The sequence below is a fragment of the Anastrepha obliqua genome, chromosome 5 (assembly GCF_027943255.1).
Source record: "Anastrepha obliqua isolate idAnaObli1 chromosome 5, idAnaObli1_1.0, whole genome shotgun sequence".
NCBI classification, from domain to species: Eukaryota; Metazoa; Arthropoda; class Insecta; order Diptera; family Tephritidae; genus Anastrepha; species Anastrepha obliqua.
Genome location: NC_072896.1, coordinates 63,468,909 through 63,487,419, shown reverse-complemented (window position 1 = coordinate 63,487,419; position 18,511 = coordinate 63,468,909). Strand labels below are relative to the sequence as shown.

The 18,511-nt window shown below is 38.1% G+C and overlaps 1 protein-coding gene across 1 annotated transcript in view; it reads right to left on the bottom strand.

The window, feature by feature from the left end:
- The window catches only part of LOC129248801 (protein dachsous), a 195,026-nt gene that overhangs the window by 20,335 nt on the left and 156,180 nt on the right, over positions 1-18,511 (bottom strand). The window contains exons 8-9 of the mRNA XM_054888416.1: positions 7,944-9,156; positions 147-614 (exon numbers count right to left, since the gene is read on the bottom strand). Coding sequence (XP_054744391.1) covers positions 147-614; positions 7,944-9,156 — 1,681 coding nt within the window. The remainder of the gene's footprint in view (positions 1-146; positions 615-7,943; positions 9,157-18,511) is intronic.

The following is an 18,511-nucleotide window of genomic DNA, read 5'->3' as shown; positions in this document are numbered from 1 at the left end:
CTAGGGAGATAAATATAAGAGGCGATAAAGAAGACGAATAAATTGAGGTAAATAAAAGTAACACACATATTGACTTTCCATAAACAACTTCTAAAATGTATTTTTAATTTGCTGCTATTGCTCTCTATATACAGCTGGCTACTTACCAATAATGCTATAAACGATTTCGCCATTTGCGCCCTCATCGAGATCAGTCGCCACCACCGTATGTATGACCGCCAAATTGTTGTTTTCCGGCACGGAGAGCGCATAGCAAGCGCCTGGACGAAATTCAGGTGCATGATCATTAACGTCGCTGATTGTGATGATTATTGTTGCAATGTCAAATTGTCCACTCGATGCTGTGGCTGTCGCTGCCAATGAGGCTCCCGCTTCGGCTCCTGATGGCGGCGCGGCTGTGCTGCTCGGCGTCGTGGCAATTGTTGTTGTGCTTGCCGACGTGGCAGCGGTGGTAGTCGTGGCGGCATTTTTGGTGTCATATACGTAGATTGGTATCGTGTAGCGCGCTTTTGTTTCCCGATCAAATTGTCCTCGTGTGGTGACAATGCCGCGCTGCCGATCAACGTGGAAGTGATTATCGGCGACACCTGCTGGTATCTCGTAGCTTAGATTGCCTACAAAAGCAAGGCAGATGGAGCATGAGGAATGGTGGAAGCATGATAAAGCGAGCAGATAAATACTTGTAGGTATGATTGTATGAGAGTATGAGAAAATATTTTCACGGAAATTACATTAACCGTTAATTGTAGTTTGCATATACGAGCTAGCATTTCTGTTGTGTTGCAAGTTGCGAGCGTTCAATTGATTGGTTTTGTGTCCATGTTGATGAGTCTGTCTGTCAGTAGAATTGCTGACGATCACAAAGTGATTGCCGATCTTTGACAGTTTTGTTATGTCAATCAAAATCACTGATTGCGGAAGCGTGAAGAAACGAAACCTTTAAATTAATGCATTCATTAGGCGATCGCCGTTTCAAGAGTTTTTTGTTTGACTTCTTCCACATTTTCGTTAAAAATATATACGTACGCTATATATATTAATAGCAAATTCACGACCATCTGAGCTTCGATGAAACCAAGTGTAACTTCAAATAAAAATTAATGTAGGTATGCAGAGAGAACTCAGACATATAGTAAATCCTGTCTTTTGTGGAACTAGTTTTGGCTTGCTGAAATTGGAAAACTTTATTACTACTAAGTATTCTACATCAAGCATGATAATGTGGCCACCGTAGCCGAATGGGTTGGTGCGTGATTACCATTCGGAATTCATAGAGAGGTCGTTGGTTCGAATCTCGGTGAAAGCAAAATTAATAAAAACATTTTTCTAATAGCGGTCGCCCCTCGGCAGGCAATGGCAACCCTCCGAGTGTATTTCTGCCATGAAAAAGCTCCTCATAAAAATATCTGCCGTTCGGAATCGGCTTGAAACTGTAGGTCCCTCCATTTGTGGAACAACATCAAGACGCACACCACAAATAGGAGGAAGAGCTCGGCCAAACACCTAACAGAAGTGTACGCGCCAATTATTTATTTTTTTTTTTTTTTGATAATAAGGAATAATAGGGTGGATAAATAATATCTCCAATGAGAAACTTCTTTCAGAAGTGCATGTTTGTTGCCGAAATAATGTAATAGTTGCCTGAATAACTCTTAAAATATGTACAGCATGTCAAAAATATTTGGCAGCTATGGCTAATGAGGAGAATGGATTCCTGCAAAATTATAAGAAAAAGATTTTGCTTTTATGTAAGCACACAAAAGAATATTCTAGGTCTAGCGAGCAGCAACCAATAAAGCTTGGATCTTTAGGCACTGCAATTGGTGTAGTTCCTTTAGTGGCTCTTCATCGATTTATCAGCTTGAACCAGGATCAATGTTCAAGCTGGAGAAAGCTGATCTCCAATGATGAGACCAAAAGTGTGAAAATAGTGCGCAGGCGCCAGCAGCATCAAAGTTTTGCTAAAAGGCATTACTACCGAAATCTCCCTGCTCGGAAGAAGAATTGCAAGAACGTATAATTGCTGATGTCATACAGATCTCTCCGAGACTTTCCACTAACATTCATTTGTAAGAAATTAATCCGATTTGCTATCAGATAGTAACTTCAGACAATTCTGCTAATGGATTTAAATTTGTTTCGCTTCGGAACGTTTCCAGAGTCTTTTTCAAACGGTGGAAGGGGACAAAAGCATGCTCAACTCCCATTTCTAGCTAAACGGCAATCTAAATAAGCAAAACTACCGATTATGGAATTATTCTGGCCATGCGATAGTCACCTCCTCAAATTGGATTGTCCGGTCATACTTTAGTGAAAAGAACAGATTGCACGTCAACTCCTTTCAACTCCGCGTGCTTTCAATAAGTTCCCATAAAACCAAGATGTTATAATATAGAAGAGTTGCAACGACAATTTTATTATAAAATTATTTCAAGACAGTCCACATTTCATTGGGGCTGCGCATATATTTTTCTTATGGGGTTATTAAAAATGAGTAGCTTACAAAAAGAAACCATCACATTTAAATATTTAAATTAGTATTACAAATAGATCCTAATAAATAAATAAATAAATTATAAATAAATAAATATATCATATTTTAAGGAAAGAACAACTTTCAACGCGCCACACCTTTAACATATACACAGATGGTTCCAAAATGGAAGAAGGTGTTGGAGCCGTAGAGTTCTGTCCGAAATTAGGCTATGAACAGTCGTACAAATCACCGGATTACAGCAGTGTATTCCAAGCTGAGCTCCGCGCAGCAACGAAAGCAGAAGACTTGGCCATAGAGAACACTGCTCCGAACTCTCAATAGCAGCAATGATGACAAACTCACACTGAGTAAGACAATGCCGGAACAAGATGGATGAGCTGGGAACTGAGAAGCAACAAGTTGAGGGAAACGAAAAAGTGGATACACTAACTGAAGCAGACGTAAATCTTTCTGTAGCTAGCCCCTCTTTGCAAACGGCTTGATATCAATGCAGGAATGATTCAAGAAACAAAATCATTAAGGGGGTCTTCTGGTCTCCAGCGAAAAAAAAATCGATTTTTTTTTTTGCATAATTTTGTTGTATGTGTATGCGAGAATACGCCACAGAAAGGATTTTTTGAAAATCGCATCTTTTCACATTTTTCTGGGCACCGAAGTATACCCTCCTCCGGCCGTTTTTATCATAAACTTTATCTTTAAACGCGTTTCCCCGAAAATCGTGTTTTTTAAGCATTTTGGTCACACTTTTCATAGTAGTTATCCTCCGATTTCAATGGTTTTGGTCTTAAAAGGTTCGGAAAACTTACCGCTAAGTTTTCCCGTGTACGATTTTTGAAATTTTTTTTCATTCCATTTTTATAACCTTTTAAAGTTCAAAAAATGAGCAAAAAAAAATTTTTTTTGCAAATTGTTGCATAACTTTTGAAAAAAATTAAAAAAAAAAAATCTGTCTCGGGAAAACTTAACCAGGGCAACTCTGAAGACAACGCATATCTAATTTTTGCTTTCTGATTACCCAGGTGGAAAAACCGTGACCAAAATGGAGACCTGTTTCGTTTGGAAGTGGACGTCTTCAGCGCCATTTCAAGGTCGCGGGTGTTAATTTTTTTCAAAGTCAAAACCATTTTTTAAAAGCCAAGACATGTACCTTTAAAATAAAAAAAAATTTTTTGTAAATATTCACAGGATTTGTCACAATCAATCCCCAAAAAAAACCCTTCATTTCAGGGCCTCGAGACCAGAAGACCCCTTTAAGGGAAAGAATCATCTCGTGCAGGATCGTGAAAAAAAAATCATGGCGCGCAGGTATAGTGTCAGGTCTACAAATTATATTTTACAAGAGTGTAAACTTGTAGTGGGGATACCGTCGGGACACTGTCTCACCCCATCATACATGCACAATATGTAGCGAAGTCAACGCGAGTGGAACTCTGGACCCTACTCTGCCACTGCAACACGAATAAACTGCTTAGGTTTTGCATAATTTTCAACCTTAGAAATTGTACCAAATAGAAAAATTGTCAGTCTACTTAAAATATTTAAACTGTGCATAAAACACAAAGCATAAAGTTCTTAAACTCTCTACTCAAACCCTTGGTATCACTATTGATCAATTTCTAGTCTATGTGCGATCTCCAGGATCAGCCGAAACCAACCTAACCTATTATTATTAAAAAAGCTGAACAAAGTTACAAAAAAGGTTGTTGGATGAATTAAATTTCATAGAGCTACCTCTGGTATTCTTCCGAACAATCTATTGAGTATACTTCTTAAGATATACTTTGAACCTGATACCAGATAAAAATTGTGGAAGGGTGGAAGTCGAAATTGTGGAGGGAAGGAAGTTACGCTCCGTTAGTGCAGAATATTCTTTCAGATATACCCTCTTGAATTGAAGATCCTAAAGCTGACTTGATTCTTTCTAGGTGTAAAAAATTGAACGGACTGGGTAGGGTTTTCAAAAAGTACAATTGTTGCAAAAAATGGCGTAATTTCTTACTTTGTAAATAGTTCCAACAACATCAAGACGCACAGTACAAATAGGAGGAGGAGCTCGGCTAAACACCCAGAAGGGGTGTACGCGCCAATTCTATATATATAAATAGTTCCAAGGTAATGTATCGACTTTCAGTTTACGGTTTCATGGGTCCAGAGCTTTTCGTATGATATTTCTGCATAGCAAGTTTTCAGTTTGTGGAAGCAAATAAGGCGCATACCAAAGATTTGGGAGGAACTAGACTACACATCCAACAACGAGAAAAACTACGGCATTTTTCAGATTTGTGGATGTGCCTTAGAGCTTGGAGTCCAGTTGAACAACAGCTCCTCAAACAGCATTAGCAGAAAAGAAGACAAAAAAGGCTCGACAGCAATCTATAAAGTTTTTAATGGGGAAAAAAGGAGACTTGCAGCGTCTCCACCATTTTCAAGGAAATTTCAGTTTTCGTGTTTATCAACTGAATCAGTTGTAGGGGCTCAATAGTATCAAGAGAACTGTCAAACGCTTTTACCTACTTTCGTGTAATTCTTCGATTTGACTCCACAGCAGATATAGAATTTGATTTTGACGTTAATTTATTTGCTTAACCGGACTGCGAATGTAGCAATTAATTTATTTCAACTAGTCGAATTCTAAAAAAATGTGTTGTGGCTTAAAATGGCAAATTTCGATGGCTGATACTGTTGTTGTTGTAGCTACTGCTATAACAGCCATTACTGCCATATCACATAAAGTTGTTGTATTATTCACCGATAAATCGTTTAGTTTCAATCAATATTAAAATAAATGATAACATGTCCTTGAGAGTAAAACATGTAATTAAAAACAAGCAACAACAATCACAACAAGAACAGACCGACACCAACACCAATACCAGCGACTATCAAGCACTCAGGCAGGCGAGCAAGCGAGCAAGTAACCAACGCCAGCGCCAATCACAATGCAAAGAGCGCGACCAGAGAAACAACAACAACCTATCTGCATGTTGTATGCACTGCAAAAGGCTGAGCGCGAGACAGGCAAAGTGCGGTTGCCTGCTGGTGGCTGTGAGTACCGCATCGGTGGGACAGAACATAAAATGAATGCCATAAACTGAATGCAAATAAAAAATCAAAGGAAACCGTCGTCTACTTAATTTAACAGTGGCGGCCATAAATTTAGCAACATAGTCACTGCAATGGCAGATGTAGCAGCAGCAGCAACAATAACAATTGCCGGCCCATTGCCACTAAGTGCGGCTGACAGCCAAACCAGCAGCAGTGGCAGAATAACGGAGCTGCGTAAATGAAATTGGGCGATGAGTGCGGCATGACAGCAAATAGCCAACCAAGTACCGGGTATCGAACATCGGTCACCGGGATTGCAATGGAAGTGAAAATGGGAATGCCATTAAATGGATCCACTAGGCGCTGCTTTTGGCTATGGCACTAGGCGCTACGCAGATTGAAAAATCCACACAAAGTGTGCGGCCAATGGTATTACAAATACGCGTTTGTATTTAAGCTACAGGATAGTGTAAAGGAAGGAGGCTGTTTGCAAATTGCAAGCCAGTAATGACAACTGTGGTTGAAACTGCATATTTCAAAAAGTTTCACAGTTTATTGATTTATTTTACAAAACATGCTGCTTCTTTTTCCTACTAAGTAATTTACTTCAGTCACATAAGTTCATTACTGGATTTTTTTATTTAGCGGTGTTTGAGTTTTTGGGTTTTTTGTGTCACATTGGCTGCCAATTTTTTGTCACAAAAGTCACGTTCAGCCATCATTTTGTCACTGACTGTCATCGCGCCTGACAGTCCTGACAATGACTTTTAAAAGCGTTTTGCGGTGGTATTTTGCGCTCATTTGAGTCGGTCGCAGGCGCATGCATTTGACTGTCATATATTGGTGCAGCGCTCTTCACATGCAAACATCCACGCATCCACACTACACACATGTATCCATACACATGCACATATGTACATAGAAGGCTTGGTGCAAACAATGGCACCATATTTTATCAATCGCCGAAAGTTGCACAATTTATCGCGAAATATGCCAGAACAGGTTGTCAACTGCAGCGTCGGCTGCTGTTATTGCAGCCGCTACTGTTACTCACACCGAATTGCCAAAGCTGCATGAGCGCATATTGTAGCCATTTTTGGCAAGTAAAATTGAAAAATAGTAAATTTAAAAACAATAAACTAAAGGTAAATCAAATAAAAGTAGCGTAGGAACGTTTTCGGATTCATGGAAAGCTCATTGGTAAATTGTAACATCTACTAGGGTACCGCATTTAATAAAAAACAAAAATGTTTGATGCAACTAAAAATAGTAAATTTGATTTATTCTTCCTTCCTTAATTGGCGCGATAACCATTTAATTCTTTCAGAGGAAAAAAATTCTAGAATTGTTTATCATAAAGCGGTAAAAAATGTGACTTTTTACCTCCTCTGCTACCGCCAGTAGGTACCGCGCAGAATGCTTTCCGATCACAATGCCAATGTCGCCGTAAAGCTCATACAGTTTCTTGCATTATAGACTGGGATATTCGCCGTCGCCAACGTACACAATTCCAAAAAACTTCCGCAGAATCTTTATTTCAAACGCTCCAAGGGCCGCCTAATCGGATTTTGTCTTCGTCCAAGCGTTTGCGTCATACAAAAGAACGGATGTGCTAAGAGTCTTATGAAGTAATAAAGTGTGGTTCTGCTTCGTTAAGATAGGATTTCTTCATTTGCCTACTTGGTCCAAAGAGGCACCTTATGACAAAAATGATACTCCGTCAGGTTTGATGGTTGGTCCCTTCATTTGTGGATCAATATCAAGAGGCACACCACAAATAGGAGGAGAAGCTTTTGGCCAAACATCCAAAATGGGTGTAAGCTCCTATTATAGATATATCCTTATATATATAAACACTTAAAAAAATTCAGAGACGGTGGTATGTTGCGATATCGTCCTATAATTCGTAATGCCTTTTTATTACCACTTTTGAGAATAGGTGTAATTGTAGTAAATTTCCAATCATCGATAAAAAATACCAAATAACAACAAGCTAAAAATGTTCGAATAAAGTTTTCAGGTGAAGACAAATTTTTTATGTATGCACTCACTATTTATATACATATATATGTATATAATTGGTGCGTACACCCTTTTTGGGTGTTTGGCCGAGCTGCTCCTCCTATTTGTGGTCTGCGTCTTGATGTTGTTACATAAATGGAGGGACCTACAGTTTCAAGCCGACTCCGAACGACAGATATTTTTTTATTTCATGGCAGAAATACACTCGGAGGTTTGCCATTGCCTGCCTTAAATAAAGATATTTGTGTTTCGGGTAGAAAACTTCCTTGAAGCCACATAAATTTGTATTCCTCTATTCGTTCATTTCGTTAAATTGCTCGCTTGCAAACTAACAAATAATGCTACTCGAAAATATAGTAAATAAAATATTTCAACTTACCATTGTCACCTCCGTTAAATGATTTCGCTGCAACCTGTAGTACAAAGGTGCCTGCGGCCGCGTTCTCAGATATGTTCGCATAGTACACCGACTGATGGAAGCGTGGTGGATTACTGCTGGTTCCATGCACTGAAATCTGCAGCTTCAACTGCGATTGCCGGGCAGTCGGTGTGCCATTATCGCTGGCGCTTACCACCAAATTGTAACGGTTTTTCTGAGAGTTAGCTGTGTCGGACATTTCGCCAGGGCCACTCAATGCTGTGGGCGGCAACAACTTGGCTAAATCAATGTAACCTGTCTTCGCATTTATACGAAAATGCCCCGCTTCATTACCGCTGACAATCGCATAAGTTATGTCTCCGTTCGGGCCTGCATCCTGATCGATAGCTACAATATGAGCGACTGTTTCACCAATGCGCAGGGCATCATTGATTCGAATTGTAGCAGCGGTTGGCGTATTGAATCGCTGTTCTGCTAGGATACTGCTAGCAGCAGGTGACACAAATTGTGGCGCATTATCATTAACATCGGTCACCTGTAAGACGGCTGTAACTTTGGTGCGTAGACGCGAGCTCACATTCGAAGACTGATCCAAGGCCTCAACGATTAGTATGTAACTCTGCGTAGATTCGTAGTCAAGTGGTGCGAGCAACGTTAGTGCACCAGTTAGGGCATCGACACTGAAGAGTAACTCTGCATCTTTGCGCTCCGCTGATTTTTGCTCGCTAGAGTCCTCACTGGCAACACTGTCCATAGGTGTATAGCTCAGGAGCTTATATTGAAGGTAACCATTACTGCCTGAGTCAGCATCTGTGGCGCTAAAGTTGTAAACGATAGTGCCTACATCAGTTGCTTCACTCACTTGCAACTCAATGGGATCGCTCAACCATCTGGGCGGATTGTCGTTTACGTCGGCGATCTCTACCTTTACAGTAATGGCGCTACTCTGGGGGTTGTTACTAGCGCTGGTGTCCAAAGCACGTATTTCCAAACGAAACTCGGACTGGGTTTCGCGATCCAATTGACGTGCGACTACCAGCGAACCTGTGTGTCTGTCGATATCGAATGCGCCTTCGATCATATCCTTCACCAGCGATGAGAGAGTGTATGTGACGAAGAGATCGTTGTTGCTGTCGATCATATTTGACTGGACGGCACGTTCATTAGGGCTCACCGAGCCAACCACATAACCTACTGAGACATCTTCGGGGACCTTGAGAGTGAAAAGAATCAGAAGGGAAGATTTTTTCATTTCAAATATATTTTAAATGGCTTATGGTGAAATAAACAAGTAAGTAATTCTTATTGTGAAAATTATATTAATGATTTTGAATTTTATTTTTATTTTTGAAATTCACAGAATATACATCTGAACACAACACTGTAAAAGCAGAAGTTTTGCTGAATATTCACAACAGCTTGAAAAATCGCTATCACAAAACCATATTTTATACTTTCAGATAACTGCATGAGATCAACACTTAACCGAATATTTTATGTGGCTTTTCAGATCGCGTTGCCTCCGAAAAACGTACAAAATTTAAATATGACAGGAAAAGAAGACATAAATTATAAACGCAAAGTAAAAGAGAAATGTATAAAGTGAGCTGCCACCGCTGGCAATGCACTTGAGTAGCCAATGGCGAACTCTCTACCAACCAGGCGACCAGGCAAAATAATGTTTTTTTATTATAAAAAAAGTATGCAAGAGTTGGGCAGATTAGGTTACTTCAAAAACGTTATTTGTGATTGTATGTAATAGAAGACAACAAATTTTCAAATAATCCCAAATCCGGTTTTTGATGTATTAATTTTATGCAAAGTTTTCCGCTGAATTCAAATGTGATAGTCGCATATTACAAAAGTAGAGTGGTTTTCGAGATATTTAATAATTTATATTTTTTGTGCATTAAAAAAGGTAAGACTACTCAATTTTTAATATCTGCGTCCTTAGTGAACTGAATTTTAAGTTCTTTTATTTTTATCAAAGAGATAACCTTTCCTTTAGAATAACGTTTCTAGAAAAATAAACATTATTCCAATCAGCGGAGAGATGGCGGAGTTACAGTGGATCAAATTTCAATCAGCGGAAAATTTTCCATAAGATTGAAGCACTAAAGGACCTTGGTATTTTTATTTCGTTGTATAGTCGAATTATTTGAGCACAAAAAAATCCAATTTGAATGAATCAGTAAGACTATGGAATTCTGTTTCTTAGATTAGGTTAGGTCTGGGCCGCCGTAGCCGATTGGGTTAGTGCGTGCCTACAATTTCGAACTGCGTAGGTTCTAATCCCCGTTAATCAAACACCAAACTCCATACGGAACATATGTTGCACGAAATTTTCCGGCGAATGAGGTTCTCCAATGGCTCTGTTAATTTTTTCTCTCGCAGTACGAAAGAGCGCGTATATGAAGAATATGAGCTGAACGCTTTCGTCACAGTAATCACAGTAGCGATTGTGGGGGCAGCATCTTCTCATGAACCGAGTCATTAGATAAAGCTTTATATTGGGAATGCATTTGTATCGCATTGTGTCTGCCGTTTATCAATGCAGTTTTCCTTTAGTTCGATGAAAGTCTATCCACCAAAATGGTATACTTTTGTTAATCAGAAAACATCAGAATGACACAGTTTCAACCACAGTAGTATCCGGAGAAATTCAGCGAGATCGGCAGAACTGGCACATCACTCCGGCGGTGGGCAGAAACTTAACACGAGTAAGTCAAGAAAGAAATATTAAATAATAAAAATTCAGTAAACATTTTAATATGCAAAACCACAACTAAAAAGCAAAGAACAAGAATGAAAAAGAGTAAATGAAAGCCAACAAATATGTGCCGTTTGGTCCCCAGAGCTCCTGTGTCTATGCTCATAAAAGTACATAGCCAAGTAACTATGTGAATAAAAGATATACCAATTCTTGTATGTATGTATTGCCACTTCTTGTTTACATATGTGCAATATGTATATATTTTTCTGCTGCATCTCAAAAATGGCGTCGCAAAAATGACAGCGATCAGATTTATGCATCGAAACCGCAGCTGTTTGCGGCACGGCTTCAGCTTTTCATCTTACCCGTGGCATACCCGCTTAGCAAACGCAACGCACCGTTTTGTCGTAGGATTTTGGTGTTGCTTTAGCTGCCACTACCACGTTGTTGACATTGTTTCTTGCTGCTGCTGTTGCACATTTAAGTCATAATTTCTGTGGCGGCATAAAAATTTTATGTATTCACTTTATTTAATATTTTTTTCGTCTGCTATGTTCTTTGTGTTTTTTCGTATGCAAGTTGGTTACCTTTTTACCCTCTCATCACCTTTCATCCAAAAGCTTTCGTGTTGTAGTCGCAGAGTCAATGCCATTGGAGATGTTACCAGGCCACTACCTGTGGCATATGGTCGCTTTCTCAATCCCTCCTCCAAATACTTGCAGCTTTTGTACTTTACTATGAATAGTTTTGGATTATTTTTCTTTTGTTTCCAAACACTCAAAGCAATTACATCACTAGGAATGTGGCACAATTATGGATTTGGGTGTTGATTTCCGTTACGGTATTAAATTGTGTATGTAAGTGCACCAAGGAAATGAAGCGGAAGGAATTCTGCATTATGGTTTTACCGTTGTCGGTAAGAAACAAAATTAATTTTGTTGTATATTCGTAATATAAATTTTGTATACATCTGTTATCAACCACTAACTCTCATGACATAAATTTCAAAACATATATACGAGTATATTAGGATTGCAAAAAAAAACACAAGTGAAAAAAAATTGGATGCTACCTGCTGAATTTATGCTATGGCCAAAAAAATTGGACACCTATTTTTAATTTTTCGTTAGTAAATTAAATATTAATACTAAGCTGCTTAAAAACTTAAAAAAAAAAAAAACATTTATTAATAGCATACATGTGAAATGTATAAATAAAATATATATATATTTCTTTTTAATATTGAATAGACTATAATTATTTGGACATTTATGAAGGGAAGCTACAAGAGGAGATTAGATAATAGCGATCTGCAAAAAATTTTAAGCCAATTTTGCGGAAAAGTACATTTTTGCCATGGGAATACAATTTTCAAACGTTTGTGGAGCAGAAAATTGGTTAAAATAAAAAATAGTCCTTTTAGTCTTTTTTCATAAGAGCATAACAGGGAACGAATTGATGCACTTTTAGATTTCATAAATATAACTCATATAACTTGATTTCTTAGTCGATAGATTCTGCGTTTTCTTGATTATTCATTTATGTTATTCACAATATTTATGCCATAAATTTGCAAATTAACTCTGAGCTTCTGCTTCCCCTTTTCTTTATTACAATGACCATGTATGGTTACAAAGATTAATTAAATATCTAATTTACGTTTGTAATCGGATTATAAATTTATGGATCGTTTTGCAAGATTTGAGAAAAGTAGCATGCGAAGAAGGCATCTGTAATTTAACGTTTACGCCTGGTGTAAGGTTGGTCACATTTCACTCGTCCAACCTTGTAAACACCGTTCAGTGAACTTATATTGATTAACAAAATTCATCAAATGTAATATAAGCAGCAGGTACTCTTTAATATGAATTATTCTCTTAAGAGCGTCTATCTTTACGTTTGAACCAGTAGAGGATGGTTCAAATTAAAATGTTAAAAATTATAAGGAGTCGTTAGAATCCATTTTAAGTTACTGTTTAAGCTTGCGTGATTCATTCCATGTTTTACCAAAATGCTCCAGTTCGTGCATAAAGTAAGGTGTATTTTCTGAAAGGTGGGTGGGATACAAACCACATACAAATCTGTTGAAAGACATGCATCACAAGTCTCGAGAACGCATTTGCCCTAAGTGTTAAACTCTTTTCACGTAAGGTAATCCTGAGTTAAATTTCTTGTTTTCTGTGAACAGATTTCTCGTCCTAGCTAAGAGATCAAGTGAAGAGCAAATTAAGGTTCTTTTACTCGAGGCTATATTTTTCTTACCAGTCATGATACTGTGGTTCAGTGAAAGTACTGCAATAAGTGTAAAAATATTACAAAACATATTCAGCTCCAACGCAAATCCACAAACAGTATAAGAACAACGAAACGTGAGGGCGTAGATCATTTTCTTTTGTCGAGTTCTTAGTGTGTACGTAATTGCGGCATAAAAAGCCGCTGTCGCGAACTTAAACAAAAGACTAGAGTCAAAGGGAGACGCGCACAGATGGACATACGAAATGTACACCGGATCGCCGAAATGCGTCAATTTTAATTGCGGCTACGCGAATGTAGAATTATTGTAAAAGCAATGAAGGCGTGCAAATGCAGAAGCAAAGCGCTAAGAGGAAGGGCAAAGGGGTGCAGGTTGAGGTGGAAGGATTGAGGCGAAAAAGTGCCTTTTCAAACCCAATTAAATGCATGTCAAAGCGTATGTTTCGGGGTGTCGGAAATGTACATGTACACATACATGCATACATACAACTACATATCTGCTAGGTCGCCGGCACATGCATTATGCAGTCATGCCTCACATTTCCAAACAGAATGATGTACAGGTACGTGCGAGGTTCTTGAGTGCGTACACTTGCAACGCTGTAAATCTTGCTAACATTTGTAGTGTGCGAGAACGCTGGAAGGTATGCAAAACACGCGCGAATCGAACGTGATAAAAATGTTTAGTAGCGAAGCGGTTTTCGATGTCATTTGCGCTGCGGCGAGGACCGCAAATGATTGCTGTTTTAAATTGTACCAAATGACAGCGAAGTTTTGTATTTTTCTGACAACCGCGAAACATTCACATGCAAGCACAGGCAAGTACATACTTATGCACACATATACGTACATTCATACATATACATTGGCACAGCAAATCGTCTTAACAGCAAAAAATGTGCGGGGTCTTAACAACTGGAGGAGTAAGAAGCAAAAAAAAAATTATTTCGTCACAAGCAAAACAAGTGGAGAAGCGAAATATAAAGAATGTCAAAGTGACAATAACAAGAATGTAATAATCATGGCTTACTGACACTTGGTCTGCTGAATATGTCCATCAGTAGTTTTTTAATTTATCTACAATATAACAGTGAAGTCACTACGCTTCTTGCATCATGCATGGCATTATATTTAAGAATCCAATAGACATAAACCGTTGTCAAAATATGGAGTACCTCAGCAGCCTTTACACATTATATCTCTTCTGTGCAGTAGCCTAATAAAATAATAATAATTGTTCCTTCGCAGAATTCTCAATGCCATCCGTGAAGTCTTTTTAATGGGAAGAGCAAAGCGTCTGCTCAACGGAAAAAAGAAATATCGCTTAAAAGAAATGACAAAAACACGAACTTTCACCAAAATTAAATAGAGAAAAAAACCAAGAATTTTCAATGAAAATATGTATGTTTTAATAATCAATTAATGTTGAAAATTATTATTATTAGGGGATTCAGCACTGCGACCTGAAAGATCTGTTGTGCCCTTTGCACGTGATACTCCAATTAAAACTAAAGCCCAAGAGGAAGAAACTGAGACGGAGTAATGCGGTGAAATCGCCGTTCTCGACTTATGAGAAGAGTGGCTTAAAGAACTCCATGGGCTTCAGAAGAAGGCTGTTGCAATTGACCTCTTAAAAATAGATTACCGATTTTTTAAAAAAGAAAATGCTATTGATTGGAACATAACTGAATTTAGTTTCATTAACCAGCTTCTACAACGAACTTTGAGTTTCATTTTGTTTTGTTCTAATGCTGCAGGAATTTATTTTTTTCTGAACGAAGATAGGCTGTAATCAACACTTGATGGTGTGGATTGAGGTTGTTCAATATTTTTATTACAAACTAACACAATTTTTAAGTTTCCTAACACCAAATTTTTTAGAACACTTCGAGTATTCTGTGTCAAATAAAAAAGTTCTTTCCTTGATAAATTATCAAGATGTTACATTCCTTTGACAAATTAATACATTTTTTGACGGTCCAAGCTGAACTTTTAAAGCTTGTGCTAATTGCGTAGACTAATAAGCATTCAAATTTGAAAGAACAAATATGCCACGTTTTAGTTATACAATTTTAGTACTAGTAATTTTTCTTTTTCAATTTCAAAAGTAGAAATGAAAAAACGTGGAATGAAAATATTCATTAACTTTTAAATAAAAGCAATTTCATATAAATGCTTTTAAATTCTAAATTTTTCGAAAATCTGGAACGGACCATAAATATATAGGAGGCAAAACGCTGGAACTACTCATGCATAGCGCGATGGTGTTCTGATTATATGTAAATAAATAACATAAATGGGAAACAGAATTTTTACGTTTTTGCAAACTCCACTCAGAAGTTCCTTCCATGGTCAAAATATTTTTAGAGGTGTGCTGTTAAACAGATCGTTATTCGGCTCTGAGCGAATACGACGGAATCAGCTCATGGGCTGACGGCACTTGGGAAGTGTTTACAAAAAAAACTGAGATTGTGTTGGTGATATTCGAAAAAAATCAACCAATGACGCTTTGTTGTCGTCTTAACAATGACTGGTTGGACGAGTGTGTGAATAAGTGTCAAATTATCGTGCAAATTTCGGCTGGCGATAAGATATCGTTAGTGATATACAAAAAAATTAATACAATCTTCGCTCATGCTGCTTCGTTGCTATCTGAACGAAGACTGATAATATGAGTATGTTAATACTTGTAAAATGATATTGAAGAATTCGGCTGCTGAGTCTCCCAAGTGACGTGACCGCCGAAGTCTCCCTCACAATTTCTTCATTCATGGTTCCTTCAACTATAATGATATCTTATCTTTGCACTACATGCTCACCATGGAGTGGTGAAAAGCTCAGGGGACATCAAGCTTTCAACATAATACAATTTCTTAATACATGATATATATATAATATGCTTCAACTTCAGGTGAAGCGTAGAGCCGGCTGTATTTGATGATTAACGTGATGTGGAGTTCATTGGTCGATTCCAATATTTCAGCACTAGAAATTGTATGCGGCCACAAGATCCTTAAAATCTTGCGCCGGCAGGCGTTGACAAAAGTATACAGTTCCCGAATCGGTACAGATAGCGCCCAGGATCCATATAGTACCATGAATTTTAGATTGGGACTGAAGATCTGACGCTTGGTCTTGGCTGATAAGGATTTTGAAGGCTATATGTCGATTAATTGTGCTAAACTACCGCGCGTCTTCTTGGTGTTATTTTGCTCTTGAGATAACAAAAATATTTCCTGTGGTTGAATGACGGAGGAAAGCCCATGGTGAACTCATTCTCTAAGCAGTTCGAGATTAATTCGGCTTTGTTTACATTTATTTGCAGCCAACTTCGCTTGCCTGTGCAGTGAGAATGTCTATATTATTTTACAGGTCCGACCTTTTGATAGCAAGGAGGGCGATGCCATTAGTGTACACCAGTTTTTCTAGATGTTCGTAGTCCAGGGTATGGTCGTTTGCCCGTTAGCGCTAGTTAAAGACATACTTGATAGTTAAGGACTTGCTTGTGTTTCGAAAATATATAATATAAAAATTAAATTTTATAGACTTGATTTTGGAGTAGTTCTTAACACTATGTTAATACTGGACTGAACTCAGTGAACTAATAGTAATTTCGGTGGCCGTTCGACACCTTTCTGGGAACTTCACGATTCCACATTCGTCGGATTCTTAAGTAGTTACTTTAAGTAGTTACTTGATGATCCGATTCAATTATAGCTTTAATTTGGTTATTATCGACTTGATGTGCCGATTGGAACATTCAAGATCTATGAGTGAGAAATCTTCGCAAGCATGCAATACCACAAACGTCACGTATCTCTTTATGAACCTAAGGGGCAGTGTTGTCTTCAAGGAAATGAGGTTACTTTCGCACTTAATGTTATGTAAAACAAATATTAGACTAACAAATTACGTGTGTTTTATCTTTACAGCAAGCTTTGAAAAATGTCAAAATGAAAAAATCATTACCCTATAAGTGCTATAATTATGAGTAGCTCTCTAAAACAAGCCCAACGCTGCCTACTTAAGAAAATTTAATCTTATTATCACTGTCCTACTGTAGGTGATTATTACCAACTGCTATGAAAAAGGTTATTTAACAAGCTTGAAGAAGTTTTATGCCTAGGTTCTTGCTGACAGACTGCAGTTGCGGATATTTTGAAATAAATAAATCTCGACGTTTGCTCCCACGCCTTGCAAAGTACGAAAAAGGAAAAAAAAACATGGCATAGTGTCAGTGAGATGGAATAAAATAAATTCCACACAAAATCTTTAAGTTTTCTTCAACAAGCGATGCGCCTTTACTGATATTTCGATGCCTCAATGCTTGGCTGCTTCTTCATGCCATTTGTTTTTCAATTCAATTTACAAAAAAAAATGATTTTTTAGTAGGCAAATCGTGTTTTTAGCTTTTGTCACGTGACGCTACAAATCATCGTAACTTACAGAATGTTACAAAAAGAGTGAAATGACTTGGAACTTTGAGTAAAAGGAGCCGTTAAAGAGCGGCGACACTTACACACCTTTAACACATTCACTAGACTTGGTAGCTGGACACGGCTGTTGGCATAGGAGAGGTGTGAGGCATGACGGGGGTGTCGGCAAACAAGCCTTACAAATGCCGCTCATTGTCAGTTTTACAAGCGTAATAACAAAGGCGGAAAAGTAAGCAAAAAATTGCAAAAACAAAGAAAACAAACGAGTAAACTTCCACATCACGAATTTTCCTAAACGAACTGAAAAAGGCTGCAGATGCCTAAAATTTAACTTTGCCGGCTGTCTATCTCATACACGTCTTTTGGTTCAACGCAATAAGGGCATTTGCATGTATTTGTTTATATGCATATGTATCTATGCATAAACTTGTATGCATGTATGCATATGTGTCTGCATAAAAATAGGACTAGAAGTTACAAGCGTGAAATAAGCGGATTTTCCAAGAACTTGTATTAGCGGCTGTGAAGTGGGGTGTACGGGAGCTGCTGCTGATAGTTGGTAGGGATTGTGGTAAGCAAATGAGGCCAGGTGTTGGCAACCTATGGTAGAAGCATTTACGTGCACGGCAATGACTAAAAGAGTAGTCACAATATGGAAAATGTAAGCTGATTTGAAGGATTAACATAAATGAAGTGAACTGGAAATCAGATATTGTCTGCAATTTAAATCAGTTACTTGGAGTGAAGTTATTTTGGAGAATTGGTATGTAGAAAACAAGTGAAACAAACCTGTTTGTGTTTTCGAAATAAAGCTGTTTTTCAAGCTTCTTGTAGCCAAAACCTAATCAGGCGTTTTGAATTTTTTACGTGTCTGTCTGGCGGGAGATCCCTAGCGCTTTAACCGTCGTGCTTTAGTCGTACTGAGATCAAACTGTTTTTGAGATAGCACCAGAAGAATTCCATCTGTCTTGCGCATCTGAGAGGGGCACCGATGTCTGAGATGGGGACAACTGAAACCGGTTCTGTCGACCACTCATTGGTAATTTTAGTTCCCTCTATGTTCCTATACCCCAAAACCCAAATAAGAACAATGTTTCCTGCGCGTTCCTGACGTTTCATCTCCTTCTTACAGGAGGCAGGGCTTTGATCGCAGCTTGACTATCGGA